This window comes from Plecotus auritus (genome assembly GCF_963455305.1).
Source record: "Plecotus auritus genome assembly, chromosome: 9".
NCBI classification, from domain to species: domain Eukaryota; kingdom Metazoa; phylum Chordata; class Mammalia; order Chiroptera; family Vespertilionidae; genus Plecotus; species Plecotus auritus.
Window position 1 is genome coordinate 110,083,094 of NC_137783.1, and position 18,904 is coordinate 110,101,997.

Here is an 18,904-nt window from a genome sequence, read left to right on the forward strand (position 1 = left end):
GAGGGGCGGGGAGGTTCCTCAGCCTGGCCTGCGCCCTCTTGCAATCTGGGACCCCTCAGGGGCTATCCGACTGTCAGTTTACAGGCCTAAACCGGCAGTCAGACATCCCTCTTGCAATCCAGGATGCTGCATGAAGCAGTGACCATACTTTTCATACAGTTGAAAGGCATCTTACTGTTGTATGGGCAGCTACATTTTTTTGCCCTGATTATAAAAAGTAGTACATAACATGATCCTTCTGAGGCAGTAGTACCATTTTCCCCATCTTATGGAAAACTGAAGCAGAGAGAAGTTAAGTAATTGGCTTTGTCACACAGTTATAAGTGTCAGAATCAGGGCTGACCACAAAATGTGCAAGCCAGAGTCCATGCATGTCACTGCTGCATCATCCTGTTTTTTCAGTGTTAAGAGTACCCTTGTCAGGTTTTAATTTTTAAATCTAAGAGACTGTTCCCAATATATAGGGTAGGGTCCCTAGGCCTGGCCAGAGATCAGGGCCAATCTGTGGGGCAACTGGCGGGGTGATCAAGGGGCCCCCTCTGGCACCCGCCTTGGCTGGTGGCCTGGTGCTACCCACTGGCTGGCGCCAGCCCCGCCCCACACTGACAGGTCGTTCCTCCGTTCAGTCGATTTGCATATTAGGGTTTTATATAGATAGATAAATGCCCAGATTGCACTGGTAGAAGAACTAATTCAGTAGGGTGAAGTAGGGCCAAATCATCTGTATTTCAATCACTTGTCATGTGATTTTGAAGAGTGACCAGGTTTGAAAGCTACTGTATATACTACGTTTATTTTTTACTTTAAGGCCTAGGATATAACTATTTTTTCTTTAATACTCTGTTTCTGTCTTACTACAAAGTTGGGCAAAGAATGTGGGCAGGGTATCTGAAGAACATTTCACAGGGCCTCTTATAGAGAACTTTCCAAGCATGGGTCCCCAACCGATGTCCAGATTCTATTCAACAATGTCAACAAAAGAAAACTTTTCAAAAGCTAATACAAACTAAACTGTGCCTTGAAAAATTTTCAAGTGCTTTATGTATGACCACTACATTGAATATACCAAGAAAAATGAATGTTTAAATAGATTAAATAGTAATGAGACACCAGATATAAGTAAAAAAGAATAGAGCATTTACTAATTATTGTCCAACAATCTCACCAGGAGAGTGATAAAGGTATGCTACTCTTTATAATAGTAATGAAAGCTAGGTGATGTATAAACAATATTAGATTACTTACTTTGCCATTGTTTCTGCAGACAGATCTTCAGAATTCTTGACTTTTGTTTCACCTAAAAAAAACACACCTATATTTTAAAAATAAAACTCCTGATAGAAATTATAAATGCAAGAGTATTCTCTTTTAAAAATCTCACCTTTGGACAACGAAATGGAGACTTTATATTTATATAAGGTGGACTTAGCAAAATTTTGTGTTGCATGCACATCTTTATAGTTGGATGCCCTAAGGATGATAATTACAGTAGTCTAAAAGTGAGTTATTCACATTCCTTATATATTACCAGCATCCAAATCTGGTTACATTAAAGGACATTTTCTTCGCTAAGCAACAACAAATATGTGTGTGTGTGTGTGTGTGTGTGTGTGTGTGTGTGTGTACTTGTAAAATATTTATAAAAACTGCAAGCTAGAACTTCCCTCAAAATGCCCAAATGGAAAGACCAGGTTATTTGATGGTCACACTGAAATTTGTAATATTTAACACTATTCAAAGGGCTTGGCAAATATGCCATTCAGTCAAAACTAATTAAGAATTTCACTCGCCCTAGCTGGTATTTCTCAGTGATTAGAGCATCGGGCCATGCGCCAAAGAGTCACAGGTTTGATTCCTGATCAAGGTTGCAGGTTTGATCCCCACCCCATTCAGGTTTCATGTGGGAGGCAACCAATCAATGTGTCTCTCTCACATCAGTATTTCTCTCTCTCTCCTTCCCCCTCCCTTCCTCCCTTCCAGTCTCTAAAAATCAATGGGGAAAAAACAAGTGAGGATTAACAAAAAAATAATTAAAAAAAAAAGAAAAAGAACTTCACTCACCATGACCTCGCAGATCCAAAGCTACAATCCTACATTGAACCCTACTAATGATCGCTGCCTAGGAGGAAAAGGAAAAGTAGTAAGATACATCTGGGTTAGCAAATTTTTCCCTTTACCAATAACTTTGTTGAATGACCTGCCATCAGAATTCAAGGATCTCAGGACAAGTGAAAGAAAACTTTCAATTTTAAGCAAAAAATTTTAAATGACAATTTTCTGCTTTTTTGGTGCATATAATGGTTCCATCCCAACTTCAAAATATAACCTTCTCTACTTGAATCCCTTCATAAACTTTAAATCTTCCTAGCTTTTCATGAAACACAGAGTGAGCTTCTCTAAGCAATGATCCTCTGTATTCTATTAATTATGATCTTCATCCATATTCCTTGGTTATCTTTCCCCTACTTTGGAAGGGAGATTTCCTAGATAAGGACCATGAGTCAGTTAATATCTTGGTTCAGGATATTACACAAAGTAACATTCAGATCATGAAATAATCCTGAAATCCTGAAATAATCATGAAACCTGCCAAAGACTCACTTTCGATGCAGGAGTACACACAAGCTTGTATTGCAGTTAAATAAAAATATATTTAAAAAGAACATATATGCATAGCCCATGGACATAAACAGTGCAGTGAAAGCCATAGGAGAGGGGGCAGGGACTGGGTGGAGGTGGGCAAAGAGGGGGAAATGGTGGGTATCTGTAATAGTGTCAACAATAAAAAAAAATCATAATATCCTAGGGCAGTGGTTCTCAACCTTTCTAGTGCCGCGACCCTTTAATACAGTTCCTCATGTTGTGGTGACCCCAACCATAAAATTATTTTCGTTGCTACTTCATAACTGTAATTTTGCTACTGTTATGAATCGTAATGTAAATATCTGTGTTTTCTGATGGCCTTAGGCTCTACAGCATTGGTTTTCAACCTGTGGGTCGCGACCCACAGGTTGAGAACCGCTAGCAGGGTCGCCTAAGATCATCAGAAAACACAGATATTTACATTACAATTCATAACAGTAGCAAAATTACAGTTATGAAGTAGCAACGAAAATAATTTTATGGTTGGGGGTCACCACAACATTAGGAACTGTATTAAAGGGTCGTGGCACTAGAAAGGTTGAGAACCACTGTCCTAGAGAGTTACAATTTTAGAGGTTTAAATGCTGTGAACTCATCTAAAACTGAATGCCTGAGTAAAGTACTTTATCAAGAACTGCACATCTTTTGTTTATTCTCACAACCACCCTATTAACTAGATGGTATTATATCCATTTTATAGATTAAGAAACTAGAGCTCGGTAGATTAAGCTGTTTTGAAATTTAAACCTCAGTGTTTGAAATGAAAGCTTCTTAAAATTTTTTTTGCTGTATTATTTGTATACATGTGCCATCTCCATTTTTCCTATATTTAGGATATATTCACAATTAAGTAGTCCCATTTGACTTAAATCATCATATGAACAAGAGAATAGCATGTATATTTAATTCTCCATTGCATCCATAGCACCTAGCATAATGTCTTGTACAAAGCAGGGGTTTACTAAGCATTTGCTGATTGGCTAATCTTGTAAAAGAGTAAACTCTCATTTTCCTATCTTGAGTAACCCAGAACAATACCTGAAATAGAGAATATACTTAGTAAATATTTGCTAACATAAACTGAATTAACTGAAAGAAGCAAAAGAAATCAGCAGACACTGTAGATTCAATTCTTGGCTATAATCAATGCACACTTGTTTGGTGGTCCCAGACCCCTTAGAGGTACCAAAACTGAAAACTGGAGGCTGGCAAAATGTAGCCTGCTGAGGCTGCATGTATTAGTGAGCTCCAACTGCTCCTCTGCTCTCTCAGCCAAACTTCAATTTCTGCTTAGTTCTGGATTCTCCGACAGCAATTATGCCAGTCTGTTATACCCATTACTAATGGAGAAGTCTATAGAAGCCCTAAGTATTGTATTATCCACTACATATGATAAACTTGATTACAACAACTACAGTAATAACTAGTTTACTGAATATAAACAAGGAATAAAGAATTCTGAAAAATTAATTTTCTAGAAACCTAAAGCTTACCCTTTAAAACACCATAATTCCCCTCTCTTAGTTATCATTCTTTAATAAATAATGATAATAAATAATGATCACACACACACGTATGCCTTGGGGTTTTTTTTTTTCCTGTTACAAAAGTCAAAATAGAAATGCTTCCTCTTGACAGTTAATAGAACTTGTTCAGGTGAATCTCTGAGGTTCCCCCACCCCCACCCCCACCCCCAAAACCCACAAAACATTTAATGCAAAAGGGTTTCTACTCAGGTCCAGAATTTTACAGAATGATAGATAAGGAACTTTAGTATATATTCACAATTAAATCCTACAATATGCACTATGCTGGAACACTACCAAGATGATGCTACCTTTCCCTTTGTAGAGGTCCTTGTCTGCTTTAAAATAGTCCCAATCTTTAGAAGTTCTGCCTTATGTGTCTCAAAAATATGCCTCCATGGTTTCTGCCCTGAGTCTGTACTCTTAAGCAGTGTAGAACTGGTCTTCAGAGAAACCTGACACTGGAGGTAGACAGAGGTAGGTTTAAGTTCTGGTGCAGTGAATGGCTGTTATTTCTCTAAATTTTAATGTTCTCATCTGCCTACCCTCACAGAAATATAAAAAGAATCAAATGGAATCATGTAGGTAAGCACTTATCCCAGTACCTGGCACATAATAAACATTTAAAAGATGTGGCTGATTTAAAAAAATAGTAATATTACAGTTGAAAGCAAATATTATGCCTCCCATATGTCTTTGCTTTTCTTAGGCCAAACATTCAGTTGAATGCTATGGTTTCAAGTACTCTAATCCTGGCTGCTCTTTTCTGGGCAAATTTGTTTGCCAATCTCCTCTTAACTAGTGGGATAGCGAACTGAATATAATCTTTGAATACAACTTTTGAAATTAATATAAACTTTTCCCTTTAAAAACAGTGTGCATTAAAGAAAAAACAATCTTTAAGTTATAAAATAAAAAACATACAACTGAAAGAAAACCTAGAAAAGAGAAAAACAGAGTTTTTTCCATACTGTCCAGAATTATTTTAAAAGGTTGTATAGTATTTTGTCTTATAGGTACATACAGTTTATTTAATCAATTACTTATTGTTGGACATTGGGATTGTTAATTTTAGACAAATAGCTTTTCCCATTTTTGGTATTTTTCCTTATAAGTACAATTTCTGTGTCAACTGGTATATATATTTGCTGATTCGTCACTGTAAATTACCTTCCAAAAAAAAGCTCTATTTACAATGCCACCAGCAATGTTTGAAACTTTCCTTTTCTAAGTATCCTTGCCAACAGAGGAATTTTTTTGAAAAATACTCATTTGATATTTTAAAAAATGATACCTGTTATGAATCATATCTGATTACTAGTGAGGATAAACATTCTGTTTGTTCTCCATGAACTATTTCTTCCTGTCCTTTGGCCTCATGTCTCCTAGAGTTTGTAACTTTTCTAACACATTATACAACTTCTTTATGTATCAGTCATATGTAAATGACTTACTGCCATTTGATAAAGCCTTTAGGAAAATTACACTTTTCTGCTTTCTTGAATAGGAGACAATGAAAAAAATTTAATCTTTTCTTAATTGTTAGGAATTGGTATTAATTGTTAGGAGTTGGTATTGACTAGAAAATTAAGGTATTAGCTGTTTTGTGGGAAGAACTACTGAGCATCAACCCCATGCCAGGCTCTGTGTGCTAGACCTATAGGGTGAATAAGGCATAGATCTGCTCTCAAGATTCTCATGATCTAGCATCAATCACAGTTGTTCATCTCTTCCTTTGGCTGCCAATATATCTGTCCACCTGCTATGCAAGGGCCTTTTTGCTTCCATTTTATTGCCTTTTTTACCAAATATCATCTGGGCAAAGATCTCAGGGAAATTCTGCCTCTCATGATTATGAAGCACTTGAGCTTATTCCTGCTATTTTCCACAGCTGCCTTCTGGATTCACAGACATGTGCTAATGCTTGAGGAAATATGAGCTCTGGATCCAGTCAATTGCAAGAGCACTAACTTTTATGTAGCCATGTTTATTTTCAAAGCACAATCACATATCAATGTATTCAGTGGGCTGGTACACTGGCAGGAATAACAACAAAAAAGGGCAGGCAAATTTAACCAGCCAAGTCCAAGCTATTAAGTCAATTGAGTGGTAGAGAATTCCCTTGGTTACACAAGTAAACCAGGTAAGCAATTGGGACATGGTGATCTATCTATAAAAGGAGTTTCACAAAGTGCGAGAATCAGTAGACACTTCAGTTTCAATTGTTTTTAGGAAAAAGGAATCAGAATCAGTACACAGTTCAGATTCAATTGTTTTAGAAAAAAGGAATCAAGTGGTCAAATACATTTAGGAGACAAAGTTGAAATTTAATAGACTTCGAAGAACATCCTAAAGGCTTTAATAATATACTGATATGCAGGATGAATTTCCAAGAGAGGATAAGAAAAGGATATTATATGTAATATTGCTCAAACTCATTTAATCACAAAAATCCCTATTTCATTAATTTCTCATGGAATTTGTAATCTGTAGAATAGATCTTGGTAAAAGAGATATCTTCTACAATAATAAAAAATATAATAATGTCAGCAGCTATTTATCAATCACCTCCTCTATGCCAGACACTTTGCATGTTATTTCATTGTTCCAATTAATGGGATAAAAATATTTAATATCAATACATGCCAACAAATAGCTTATTATAATATTTGTACAAGGCTTTATAATCTACAAAGTTTTTATATTCGTATTTCAAATAATCTTCAAAGAAACCGTGAATTCTAAGGAGACTGCATTTAGCGAAGAAAGGCTTATGTGGCTTGCTCAAGGGCTAAAATAACTTTCACGAGGATGTATTATGAGTACTGGTAAAACTGGAGCTAGAAATCACATCTTCCTAACTCCACTTCATTGTTCCTTCTTTTAGTGTCAAAAGCAATAGCTGTTTTGTGGGAAATATGTAGCCCAACCTAGATCCCTCATCTCTAAGGATTCTGAATGCTCAAAGAGGTAATGTTACCTCTGATTTTGCACCAGACTATTAGAGAGCTGCTCAAAGTTCAAAGAATATAGTAAAGCTACCTCTAGCCTATATATGTAATTCTTATAAATTTTATAAAATCTTGTAACCCATTAAGAACTATCCTTGGTTTTCCTATCCACAGACTACTTTTTGCCAAATTTTTTATGAGGCAGTCTGGAGTCACTATCCCTAGCAAGTTTCAATACAGTTGTCTGAATGTGACATGACAATTAAGACAGTGCCTCTTTCCTTACAAGTCTTCAACATGTTAGCTGCCCTGTTGCAGTGTATTAGCTTAGAGCAGAGCCAGGCAAGTCATGGTACATGAGCCACTTCTGGTGGCTCTGACCTTGGTTCAGGGCAACTGGAGTATACTTATTACTATGGCTGCTACATTAGGAAAACGTTGCTATTATTTGTTCATTTCAAAAAACATCCTTGAGCATACAATATGTGCTAGGTAAAAATAAACTGTGATCTTTACCTCTAAAAAAGCTTACTATTGCCCTGGCCAGTTTTTCTAAGTGGTTAGAGTGTGGGCCTGCAAACTGAACGGTCGCAGGTTCGATTCCCGGTCAAGAGTACGTACCTGGGTTGCAGGTTCAATCCCTGGCCAATTAAGAACCTTTACTTTAAAAAACAGGTGATATTTGGCCTACCATAATAAATACAGAATCTCTCTCTCCTCCCCTCCCCTACTTCCCTCCCTTCCCCTCTCTAAGAAAAGTCAATGGAAAATATATCCTCTAGTGAGGACTAATAAAATAAAACAAAAAAAGCTTACAATCTAATAGATGAATGTAAATGTCTAAAGCTATGCTACTAAGGACCTGAGATGTGGCTATCCAAACTGAAATGTGCTATAAGTATAAAATACATACTGGATTTCAAAGACAGTATAAAAAATAATGTGAACTATCTCAACAGTAACTTTTAGATTGATTACCTGTTGAAATGGTAAGATTTTGGGTACAATGAATTAAGTAAAACATATGTTAAGATTAATTTCACCTGTTTCTTTTTAGCTATTTAATATCCCTATTCAGAGATTTAAAATTACATATATGCCTGGCATTATATCTCTATTGGACAACACAGGTCTAGACACATGAAAGAGCCTAGCACTTATGGGCAAATCATACAGCTATAAAGCAAGAGATAAGAAGTAGCAAGGCAGGGGACAAATCATTTAATAACAGTTGAATAAGTGCCTATGTGTCAAGAATTATTTCAGGCATTTGGGAAACAAGAAAGAGTAAGACATTATCCCTGTTCTCAAGGAATTCATATTCTAAAAGAAGAGACCAGAAGATGATTTTATACTTAATCCCAATAATCCTGCCAGAAGCAAAATGATATATTCAGAAGCCTCTTCAGCTCCATACTCATCTGGTTCTGAGTACCTAGTGCTGCATTCCCAATTGCTCCCATTTTCTGTCCCTCAGACTCCCTACTGGTTAATAGAGGAAGTATGTATATCTGCTTGATACACATAAGATATGACAATTTCTCTTTATAAGGAATATTGCCAGTATCTTCCTGAGCAGTATCTCTCTTTACACATGGACCACCCCACCCCAGAGTCAAGGATATTAGGAAGACCTACAAATAACAACATTCACACAGACACATATCCTCTACTCTAGACCAGGTTATCATCAACCAAATATTGCTTACTTCCTAATAGCTCACAGGTACCATTAAGTGTAAAGCATTATTTGTAAAAAAAGAAGGATTACTTTCCAAATACTTATGGGACATCTCTATGTATAAATATAAAGTACAATAGGCTCTATGAGGGAGATAAATAAAAAATAGACATTATCTCTATTTAAAGCACCTGAATAGAATGTCTGATTCTCCATTACTTATATCACTGAAATACAGACCCCCACTTTTGACAAGGCACAAATTCCATCCCCCTCATCCCAATGAAATATATGTAAAACATTTTACAAAACGTTTGAATAAATCATGCACTGAAACTCACCCGTTAAGAACCTTTACCTTAAAGAACAAGTGATATTTGGCCTACCATAACAAATACAGAATCGACTCACATCCATAACCTTCTTATAATCAAGCCAAAGAGTGAGCACAGAGGAAGAGTTAGGCTAGTCAAATTCATCCAGAAGTAAACAATGATTGCATTAATATCAACTCCTACTATCAACTACTTACCGTGAACACAGCCCAGGAAAGGGCGGAATGGCCTCCTCCATGCAAAAGGAGTAGGACTGGACCCTCTGAACCACTCTTATAAACTCGAAAAGAGTATGAATAGTTAAAGATAACATATCTAAACTTTGTTCATTGAAATTTTTCATTTCATAATAATGCTGATTAGAAAACTAACTCATGCAGCATGAAGCTACATGCAAAGCTGCAGACTTCTAAACTTAAGAGATACTTCAATATAAGTTTCTGTCTTTGAAGCATGAAACCAGTATGACCATTTTATCGATGGGGAAAAAAAAATGCTCTCCGTTGCGCTAATGAGGACATAGTCCCTGGTTTCTAGACGCTAAAAACAAGTTCAACTCACTTCACTCATGAAACTTTACCCTGGGCCCTTAGGAAATATACCAGTTTCAGAAATTTAATTCTTAATCCCTTTCCCATGCATTAGACAATTATAGCCACATAACATATTGGCATTGACTTATAGGTAATATTCCATGCCACACAAAAAAACAGGTGGAGAATAAAAATGAAATAAGCAATAGTAATAAAGAACATTTTAGGAACTACTACATAAATCTTCTACTTAAACATTATAAGCTTACTAAAGAACTAGAAGCCCAGTGCATGAAATTCATGCATGGGGAGAGGGCGGGGGGGGGGGGGGGCGCATCCCTCAGCCCAGCCTGCACCCTCTCCAATCTGTGACCCCTCAAGGGATGTTTGACTGCCCATTTAGCCCCAATCCTGGTGGGATCGGGCCTAAATGGGCAGCTGGACATCCCTCTCACAATCCAGGACTGCTGGCTCCCAACCACTCGCCTGCCTGCCTGCCTGCCTGCCTGATTGCCCCTAACCGCTTCTGCCTGCCAGCATGATCACCACCTAACCACTCCCCTGCCAGCCTGATCGATGCCTAACTGCTCCCCTGCCGGCCTGATTGTCCCTAACTGCCCTCCCCTGCAGGCCTGGTAACCCCTAACTGCTCTCCCCTGCTGGCCTGGTGCCCTCAATCCTCCCCCACAGGCCTGGTCCCCCCCCGACTGCCCTCCCCTGCCGGCCTAGTCCCCCCCGACTGCCCTCCCCTGCCGGCCCGGTTGCCCCCAACTGCCCTGCCCTGCTGGCCCAGTCCTCCCCAACTGCCCTCCCCTTCCGGCCTGGTCCCCCCCCACTGCCCTCCCCTGCTGGCCTGGACCCCCCCGCACTGCCCTCCCCTGCTGGCCTGGTCCCCCCCCACTGCCCTCCCCTGCTGGCCTGGGTCCCCCCACTGCCCTCCCCTGCCTGCCTGGTCCCCCCCCCCACTGCCCTCCCCTGCCAGCATGGTTCCCCCTAACTGCCCTCCCCTGCAGGCCTGGTTCCACCCCAACTGCCCTCCCCTGCTGGCCATCTTGTGGCAGCCATCTTGTGTCCACATGGGGACAGCCATCTTGTGTGTTGGAGTGATGGTCAATTTGCATATTACTCTTTTATTAGATAGGATAAGCCATTTTGCAAAGGATATATCCTTGCCAGTTTCATTCTCTAGTTCTACGTCTTCCATGGACTCAAAGTACTGACTCCAAGAAACAGGGGAAAAATCCCGTTTTCTTCCAGGGCTATGGAAATAAAAAGAGGGAGAGAGATTTTAAGTAAAAAATAGTTATGCATTAAATGATTAAAATCTTGATCAAACAAATGCTAAATGTAAATCTGAAAAGAAAATAGCAAGGGTATTTTTTCCTTGAAGATATGAAGTGGTTTCATACACAAAGTATTACACTTAAAATTCAAATATATGTTTCTTAAAGTTCAAATATTTTTTAAGAGTAAAAAATTTAAATACACTAATTAATTTGAGGAAATTAGTGTATTTTCATCACAAATGTGTTCTGTGTATATACATACCACAAAACCCAGTAGCTCTTTCTCCTATTCTTGGCTATAGGCTAATTCTTATCCTCTTAACCTGCTACAATAATTGTTTTGGTCACTTATGCTTCTTCATACCTTTAATCCCTCACATAATTTCACATTTATTATTTCCCAGCCAGTAAATATTCAACCCTTCATAGAAGGCAAAATGGCAATATCGATACCTTGAATTTCTAACAATTTATCCAAATACATGCTCACAAAGAAGTGAAATAACTTATCTATTCAAGATAGCATCATTTGTAATAGAGAAAAATTGAAAACAACCTAAATATCCATCAACAGGTGAATGATTAAAATAAATTGTAAATAAAGAAATAACATTTAGTTGTTAAAAGAAGGAAATATTTATATACTGATAAGATTCTTTATATATGGGGAAGATACACTAGGTAAATAAACAAACATGATGCATATACTACCATTTGGGTAAAAATGGGAAATACGTATAAACTAGAGGCCCGATGCATGAAATTCATGCAAGAGTAGGCCTTCCTTCCCCCAGCTGCTGGCACTGGCTTCCCTCTGGCACCAGCTTCATCCAGAAGGTTGTCCGGTCTAATTAGCATATTATGCTTTTATTATTATAGATACAATTGCTTATATATGTTTAGAATATTTCTGGAAGAGCAGTGATATAACATTGTTGGGAGATAAGAGGGACAATCTTCAATATAGATCCCTTTCTATCTTTTGATTTTTGAACCATGTATTATTAAAAATTGTAAGATTATTTTAAAACAAAACAACCAATAAATGTCTATTTACAACCTGTCTTCAATCTTGGATGGGACACAAGAAAGATATCCTAAGCCTTCCCCTATTTCCACACCTTCTTCCCAATAATAAAGGAAATTCAGAATTATATGAGAAGCAAAATATTACTTCCTGCCAGACATCTTCCTGTACATGCCATGGGGAATGGAGAATATGTACAAACTATAATACAAAGCCCTCTTTAAGACTTAAGTGAATACAAAAGTACTCTAAGTGGCTATAATACTGAAAAGAATTATAAGGGAGCAGCTCAGCAGTCAGGTATATATTCTTTCAAAAATCAAGGATTTATTAAATATTTACTCTCTTATAGACATTGAAACAGGTCAGTTCTCAATCCATCCTATATAATAAAAGTCTAATATGCTAAGTGTCTGGTTGTCAGGTCATCCGTTCAACCAAAGTGTAATATGCTAATGATATGCTAAGGCCGCTCAACTGCTCGCTATGACATGCACTTACCACCAGGAGGCAGACAGTTGACTGGTCTACCAGTCGCTATGATGTGCACTGACCACCAAGGGGCAGATGCTCCAGCTTGCTGCTGGGGTCTGGCCATTCGGGACTGAGCGAGACAGGCTGGACACACCCTGGAGCCCTCCCATGATCCCTCCCTGGCTGGCCAGCCTCCCGTGTTCCTCCCTGGCCCAAATCATGCACCAGTGGGGTCCCTTGGCCTGGCCTGTGCCCTCTCGCAATCCAGGACCTCTCAGGGGATGTCAGAGAGCCGGTTTCGGCCTGATACCGCAGGCCAGGCCGAGGGACCCCACTGGTGCACGAATTCATGCACCGGGCCTCTTGTGTAATAATAAAATCACCTAGGGAGCTTTTAAAAATACTGATGATTGGGTCTCACTTCTAGAAATTGATTTAAATCTGAGGTGTGACGAGGCACTAATTTTTCAAGTTCTAGAAGTTGAAAGAGGGGTGCTAAAAATGCAAAGGTAAAGTATATGATTTGGAATGAGAGAGAAGTTCAAATTCCTCACAGTTCCTACTTTTTCCCTATAATTCCCTACAAATTCCTAATGCAATATGGGCTTAGAAAATTCAAATTATTTAAACTCCTCTGCCTTTTATTGTAGTGACTAAATAAAATAACTATTTTTTTCAGAAATCTAATATACTTGGCATTTGGTCCTTTCTCAGTAAATGAGTAATCCTATCCTCTGATAGAAAAACTATCTCTGTGACAGTAAACTACAACTTTAGCCTAGACCAGCCGTGGGCAAACTACGGCCTACGGGCCGGATCCGGCCCGTTCGGCTGTTCTATCCGGCCTGCGGAGCCGAAAGAGCGAAGGGTTCTCTTGCTCTCCCCTCCGCTCCTTCACCAGCAGCAGTGTTAACATGGCAACGTCGGGGAAACACGGCCACAGCTCCTTCTTCTGAGTGGGCGGATTTATATCCGCCCATTCAGTAGAAGGAACAACCTCTCAATCTTCCAGAGGCTCCTTGTAATGCCCGCGGACACGAGTAGACACGTTATCGTGGTGATGTAGGGAGACATGCCCCTGGAGAGCACAGTATCAGAGGCTTTCTGAGGTAAGATTAAGAGCTCTACTCAAACAATTTTTTCCTGTTCCCACATTCTGTACATCACAATGACTTTTTTTTTTTTAAATATATTTTATTGATTTTTTACAGAGAGGAAGGGAGACGGATAGAGAGTTAGAAACATCGATGAGAGAGAAACATCGATCAGCTGCCTCCTGCACACCCCCAACTGGGTATGTGCCCGCAACCAAGGTACATGCCCTTGACCGGAATCAAACCTGGGACTCTTCAGTCCGCAGGCCGACGCTCTATCCACTGAGCTAAACCAGTTAGGGCACAATGACTTGTTAATAAAACAACAAAGACTTTCAGCTTTTAGGGCTTGTATCCACTGCAGTTTTTTTTCCCACTGCAGAAGCGCGCAGCAGAGAAAAAGACACACAGAGGACATGTCACACTAGCCATGCTGCGGCTGCATTTTTTTGCTGATACGGATGCGGTATCAGTAACGCTACCGTGGCCACTAACCGCATGTGTTAGCAGCAAAACAAATGCATTTTGCGCTGCGTTTGCTTCTCCCCCTTGCGCCTGTAAAAATGCGTGCTACAGGGCATTTGTGTTAACATGCACCACTGCACATTAGCATCAATGCAAACATGATGGAAACCTGTGTACCCTGCATTAACCCTAGCTGCGCTGCATTGCAGTACTGCACCACACTGCAACGGCAGCATGGCTAGTGTGAACGAACCCTAATTCAGTGGGTTAAACAAAAAGATTGTATAGAAATGTGATGAACTAAAGATTTTATTACAAAATCGCTTAATTTCAGGGTTTCAGAAGTAATTGGACACATGAAAAACTGAAAATCAAATGTTCATATCTAATACTTGGATGAAACCCTTTCCTGGTAATGACAGCCTGAAGTCTTGTACTTATGGACATCACCAGGTGCTGGGTTTTCTCCTTTGTAATGCTCTGCCAGGCTGTCACAGTAGGGGTATATATATAAATATCCTGCCATTTCCAGCTTTTAATAAGAAAAACTGTTGCAATGGGCATTTAAAAGTGGCACTTGGTTGTTTTTATAGAGTCCAGTGGATGCAATCTGACATTGATAATGGGCTCTTTCACACTATGTGCACTGCGGCTGTTTTTTGCCAGTAATGGAAGTGCTAGTGGTAACTACTGGTTACCTATGTTTTGCACTGCCCTAGCACCTCCCATACAAGTGTGTCTGGAAGACACAGCAATGTGCAGCTATGTGTGTTACCATAAACAAAGGGCCTGTGTGAAAGATACACAGGTTTCCTATGGAGGAAAGGGGTTGTTCTCTATGGTCAGGGTGTGCCTCTGTCCCATGTCTGAACTTTTTCAGATGATTTTATTATATATATATTTTTTAGAAGACCAAAAATGTTATAGTAGAGCAAATTTAATTACTTGTTTTTATACTTTACTGTCTTATTTTAGTAAAGAATTTAATAAGAGAACGGTACTGTTGGCTTTAGCCCAATATTAAACATGAGTGGACCAAAGAAAAGGAAAGTGGACAATGAATGCCGAGTGTTTAAGAGGGAGAGGACAACAAAATATTTTTTCACCGAAGTCCGATCAATGCCGGTATGTCTGATATGCCAGGAAACACTTGCAGTCTTCAAAGAGTACAATCTCAGCCGTCACTTTGCCACAAAGCATGGCAACTATGCTAGCAAGCAGTCACCTCACGAATGGGAGGCTACTGCACACAGGTTGATGGCTAAATTACAGGCTCAGCAAAATGTCTTTCACAGACAAACTGCAATTCAAGAGACAACTACCAAAGCAAGTTTTATGCTATCATTCAAATTAGCAAAAGCTAGCAAACCTCTCTCTGAAGGCGAGTTTTTGAAAGAATGTATGATAGAGACAGCAGGTCTCTTGTGTCCAGAGAGCAAAGGCAAGTTTGAAAAACTCAGCTTATGGCACAGGACAGTGACTTGTTGAGTGGAACTGACTGATGAAGACTTGGCCAGGAAGTTAAATAGTAAGGCAGAGTTCTTTAAGTTTTATTCACTAGCATTGGATGAAAGTAATGATGTAAAGGACACTGCTCAGCTCTTAATTTTTATCCGAGGGATTAGTGACAATTTTGAAATTACGGAGGAGTTTTTAGCCATGGAGCCACTGAAAGGAAAAACACGGGGAGAGGACTTGTATGACTGGGTGTCTACTGTCATCAAGAAAATGAAGCTACCATGGAGTAAACTTGCTAATGTCACGACAGATGGATCTCCAAATTTAACTGGAAAAAATGTTGGACTGCTAAAAAGAATTCAGGATAAAGTGAAAGAGGAGAACCCTAACCAAGATGTTATTTTTCTTCACTGTATTATTCACCAGGAATCATTGTGCAAGTCTATATTACAACTTAATCATGTTGTTAATCCAGTCGTAAAGCTTGTTAATTTCATTCGAGCAAAGGGACTTCAGCACCATCAGTTTATTAAGTTTCTGGAGGAAACTGATGCGGATCACCACGACTTACTTTACCACTCTCATGTCCGCTGGTTGAGTTTGGGCAAAGTTTTCCAACGAGTGTGGGAGCTCAAAGAAGAGATTGGTGCATTTTTGAAATTAAAGGGGAAGTCTGACAAATTTACTGAGCTGAGTGACAAGAATTGGCTGTGTGACTTTGCATTTGCTGTAGATATATTTTCACATTTGAATGAGCTAAATGTGAAGCTACAGGGAAAAGATCAGTATGTACATGACATGTACACTAATGTGAAAGCCTTTAAATCGAAGCTGATTTTCTTTTCCAGACAAATTTCAGACAAAGTCTTCACTCATTTTGCCACACTAGCCACACAGAAGGAGACCATCCAAAACGTGAATACAGCAAATCACTGGATGACCTGCATGCAGAATTCTGTCGTCGGTTTTCTGATGTTGAAAAAATTGACCAGTCACTTCAACTGGTGGCCTGTCCTTTGTCACAAAACCCTGAAACAGCACCAGAAGAGGTGCAACTGGAACTCATCGATCTTCAGTCTGACTTTGTCCTAAAGGAGAAATTCAGCTCTCTTGACCTACGAGACTTTTATGCTCCACTTAATGAAGCCACTTTTCCAAACATCCGGAGGATGGCACAGAAGATACTGGTGCTGTTTGGGTCAACCTATGTTTGTGAGCAGACATTTAGCATCATGAACATCAACGAAGCCCCTCACAGATCCAGCTTAACTGACGAACACCTCAGATCTATCCTGAGAATAGCCACAACAAAACTAACTCCAGACTTTGATGCATTAGCTAAAAAAGGAGACCAACAACACTGTTCCCACTGAAGTTGATGTTTTAAAGACCAAAAACCTTTCAATCCAGTCTACATTGCCATCTACATCTACGTCCCGGGCATAATTTGGAATTTGCACTAAAGAAAATGTTTAATTTACTGTTTACACATTTTGTTCTTTTCTATTTGTTTTAGTTTTAAATTATTTTATTATATTTAAGTTTAATTTGAAAGGCTTTTGTACCTTTCCTTTGTTAGGCAATTTTATTTTGCCTTTGCCATCTTCAATATAAGGTATGTTATTGTGCTATGATTCCTCCATTTTTTGAAGTTTCAAATCATAATAATTAGTGTTTACATTCTTCTTGTTAAAATGTTAGAAATGAATAAAACTATGGAAAAAAAAAAAAAGACCGTACCCTTTTATGTAATGATGTTTACTTTGAATTTATATTAGTTCACACAAACACTCCATCCATGCTTTTGTTCCGGCCCTCCGGTCCAGTTTAAGAACCCATTGTGGCCCTCAAGTCAAAAAGTTTGCCCACCCCTGGCCTAGATCAATTTTTTTCATTTGCCGGTTGCACTTGAATTCTTACTGGAAAACTAAAGGCAAAACTCTTAATTCTACCGACTCATCAGTCACTCACAAATCCACCTATGCATATACTAATTTCAAATATAACAACCACAAGATGGCATGCCAAGCATTTATATAAGGGTCTCTTATGTAAATAGATTTTTTATATCATCATAGTAATAGTACCTAACATTTACTATAACAACAGGCATTGTGCCAAATACAGGCAGAATTCTATTTAACCCTCACAAATTTTGAGTTATTTTTATCCCCATTTCACAAATAAAAAACAGATTTAGATATGTACAGTAACTTGCCCAAGGTTATACAACTACTAAGTGGCAATGACAGCATTCAAATCCAGTTCTACCACTCTTCAAACCCTCTGCTATTTACCCCAATGCTATATTAATAATTCTTAGATTCTTACCTTTCGTTCTTTCTATGCTTCTAAAAAGTAATAAGGCTTTAGGGCATATTATCAGAGGTTTCCTTTTCATAGTCTAAGTATGGTTGACTTTGTCAAGGCCACAGAAAGTTTCCAAGTTGGCTAGATACCAGTTAAAGAAAAATTACTTCCTATAAACAGAAATTCTTCCTAGGAGAATACCCTCCACTTCTAATTTCCTTCATTAAAAAAAACACACAAAATAGTTCCAGGGATTCCCCAATTTACACCAACATATGAGTAATTCCCATTTGATAAAAGCACCAATAATCTATACCTCCAAATGTTACTCCTACTCCCAGAGATTTTTCTAGCATACTTATAGTATCTTCATTTGAACACACAATTGTTTAGACTCCACTACTTCAGGTAATTTTGCAACTAATGTTAGACATGAAGTAGATAGCAAGGACCTAACATTAATCTTTACATACTAGCTAGATAATGCCTGTTCTCAATAAGCTAATGTAAAATACCTAAATATCAAACATAATGTACAGTTAACCTAAGAGGTATGGCTAAAGTGCTGTGAATGTTCAAGGAGGAAAGAAAGATTACTCTCAGCTTGGGAAATAGAGACTTCAAAGGAAAAGTAACATTTAAGCTAGTAATTGAAGAACAGACAGAATACAGACTAACGGAAATAGGGAGGAGGAAAGAAGACATTTCAGGCAGAGAGAAGGATACAAATAAGGACCCAGTATGGTGCCGGTCATAGGGAACACTGATGAAAAACAAAAATTTAAAAATAGCTAACTGCAATATGTAGGAATAAGTACAGCAGTTCTGAAAAACTAAAGGAAGCTGATACAACTGAAAGCAGATAGTGGAGAAGGAATAATATAAGATATAATAAAGTAGAAAATATAATATGCCCCACTTCTGTTATTTGTGTGTTAGGGCCCCAAAAGTCAGAGGGTTTGGATGGTGTAGAAAATGAGGAGCCAATTAAAGTATTTTTAAAAAATAAATGTGGTAAAAGGTACAAAATAAACTTGATTCTGGAAAATATGTTGCAGTAACTTGGTTAGAAGATGGGAGTCTAGACTGGTAATAGAATTAAAAAGGAAGAAAACATAGAC

At 38.6% G+C, this 18,904-nt stretch overlaps 1 protein-coding gene across 1 annotated transcript in view; it reads right to left on the reverse strand.

Moving 5' to 3' along the window:
• Window positions 1–18,904, reverse strand: part of PPME1 (protein phosphatase methylesterase 1) — a 70,666-nt gene that overhangs the window by 29,378 nt on the left and 22,384 nt on the right. Inside the window, exons 2-5 of the mRNA XM_080642150.1 lie at window positions 10,835–10,928; window positions 9,334–9,426; window positions 2,062–2,119; window positions 1,246–1,297 (exon numbers count right to left, since the gene is read on the reverse strand). Of these exons, the coding sequence (XP_080498276.1) occupies window positions 1,246–1,297; window positions 2,062–2,119; window positions 9,334–9,426; window positions 10,835–10,928 (297 nt within the window). The remainder of the gene's footprint in view (window positions 1–1,245; window positions 1,298–2,061; window positions 2,120–9,333; window positions 9,427–10,834; window positions 10,929–18,904) is intronic.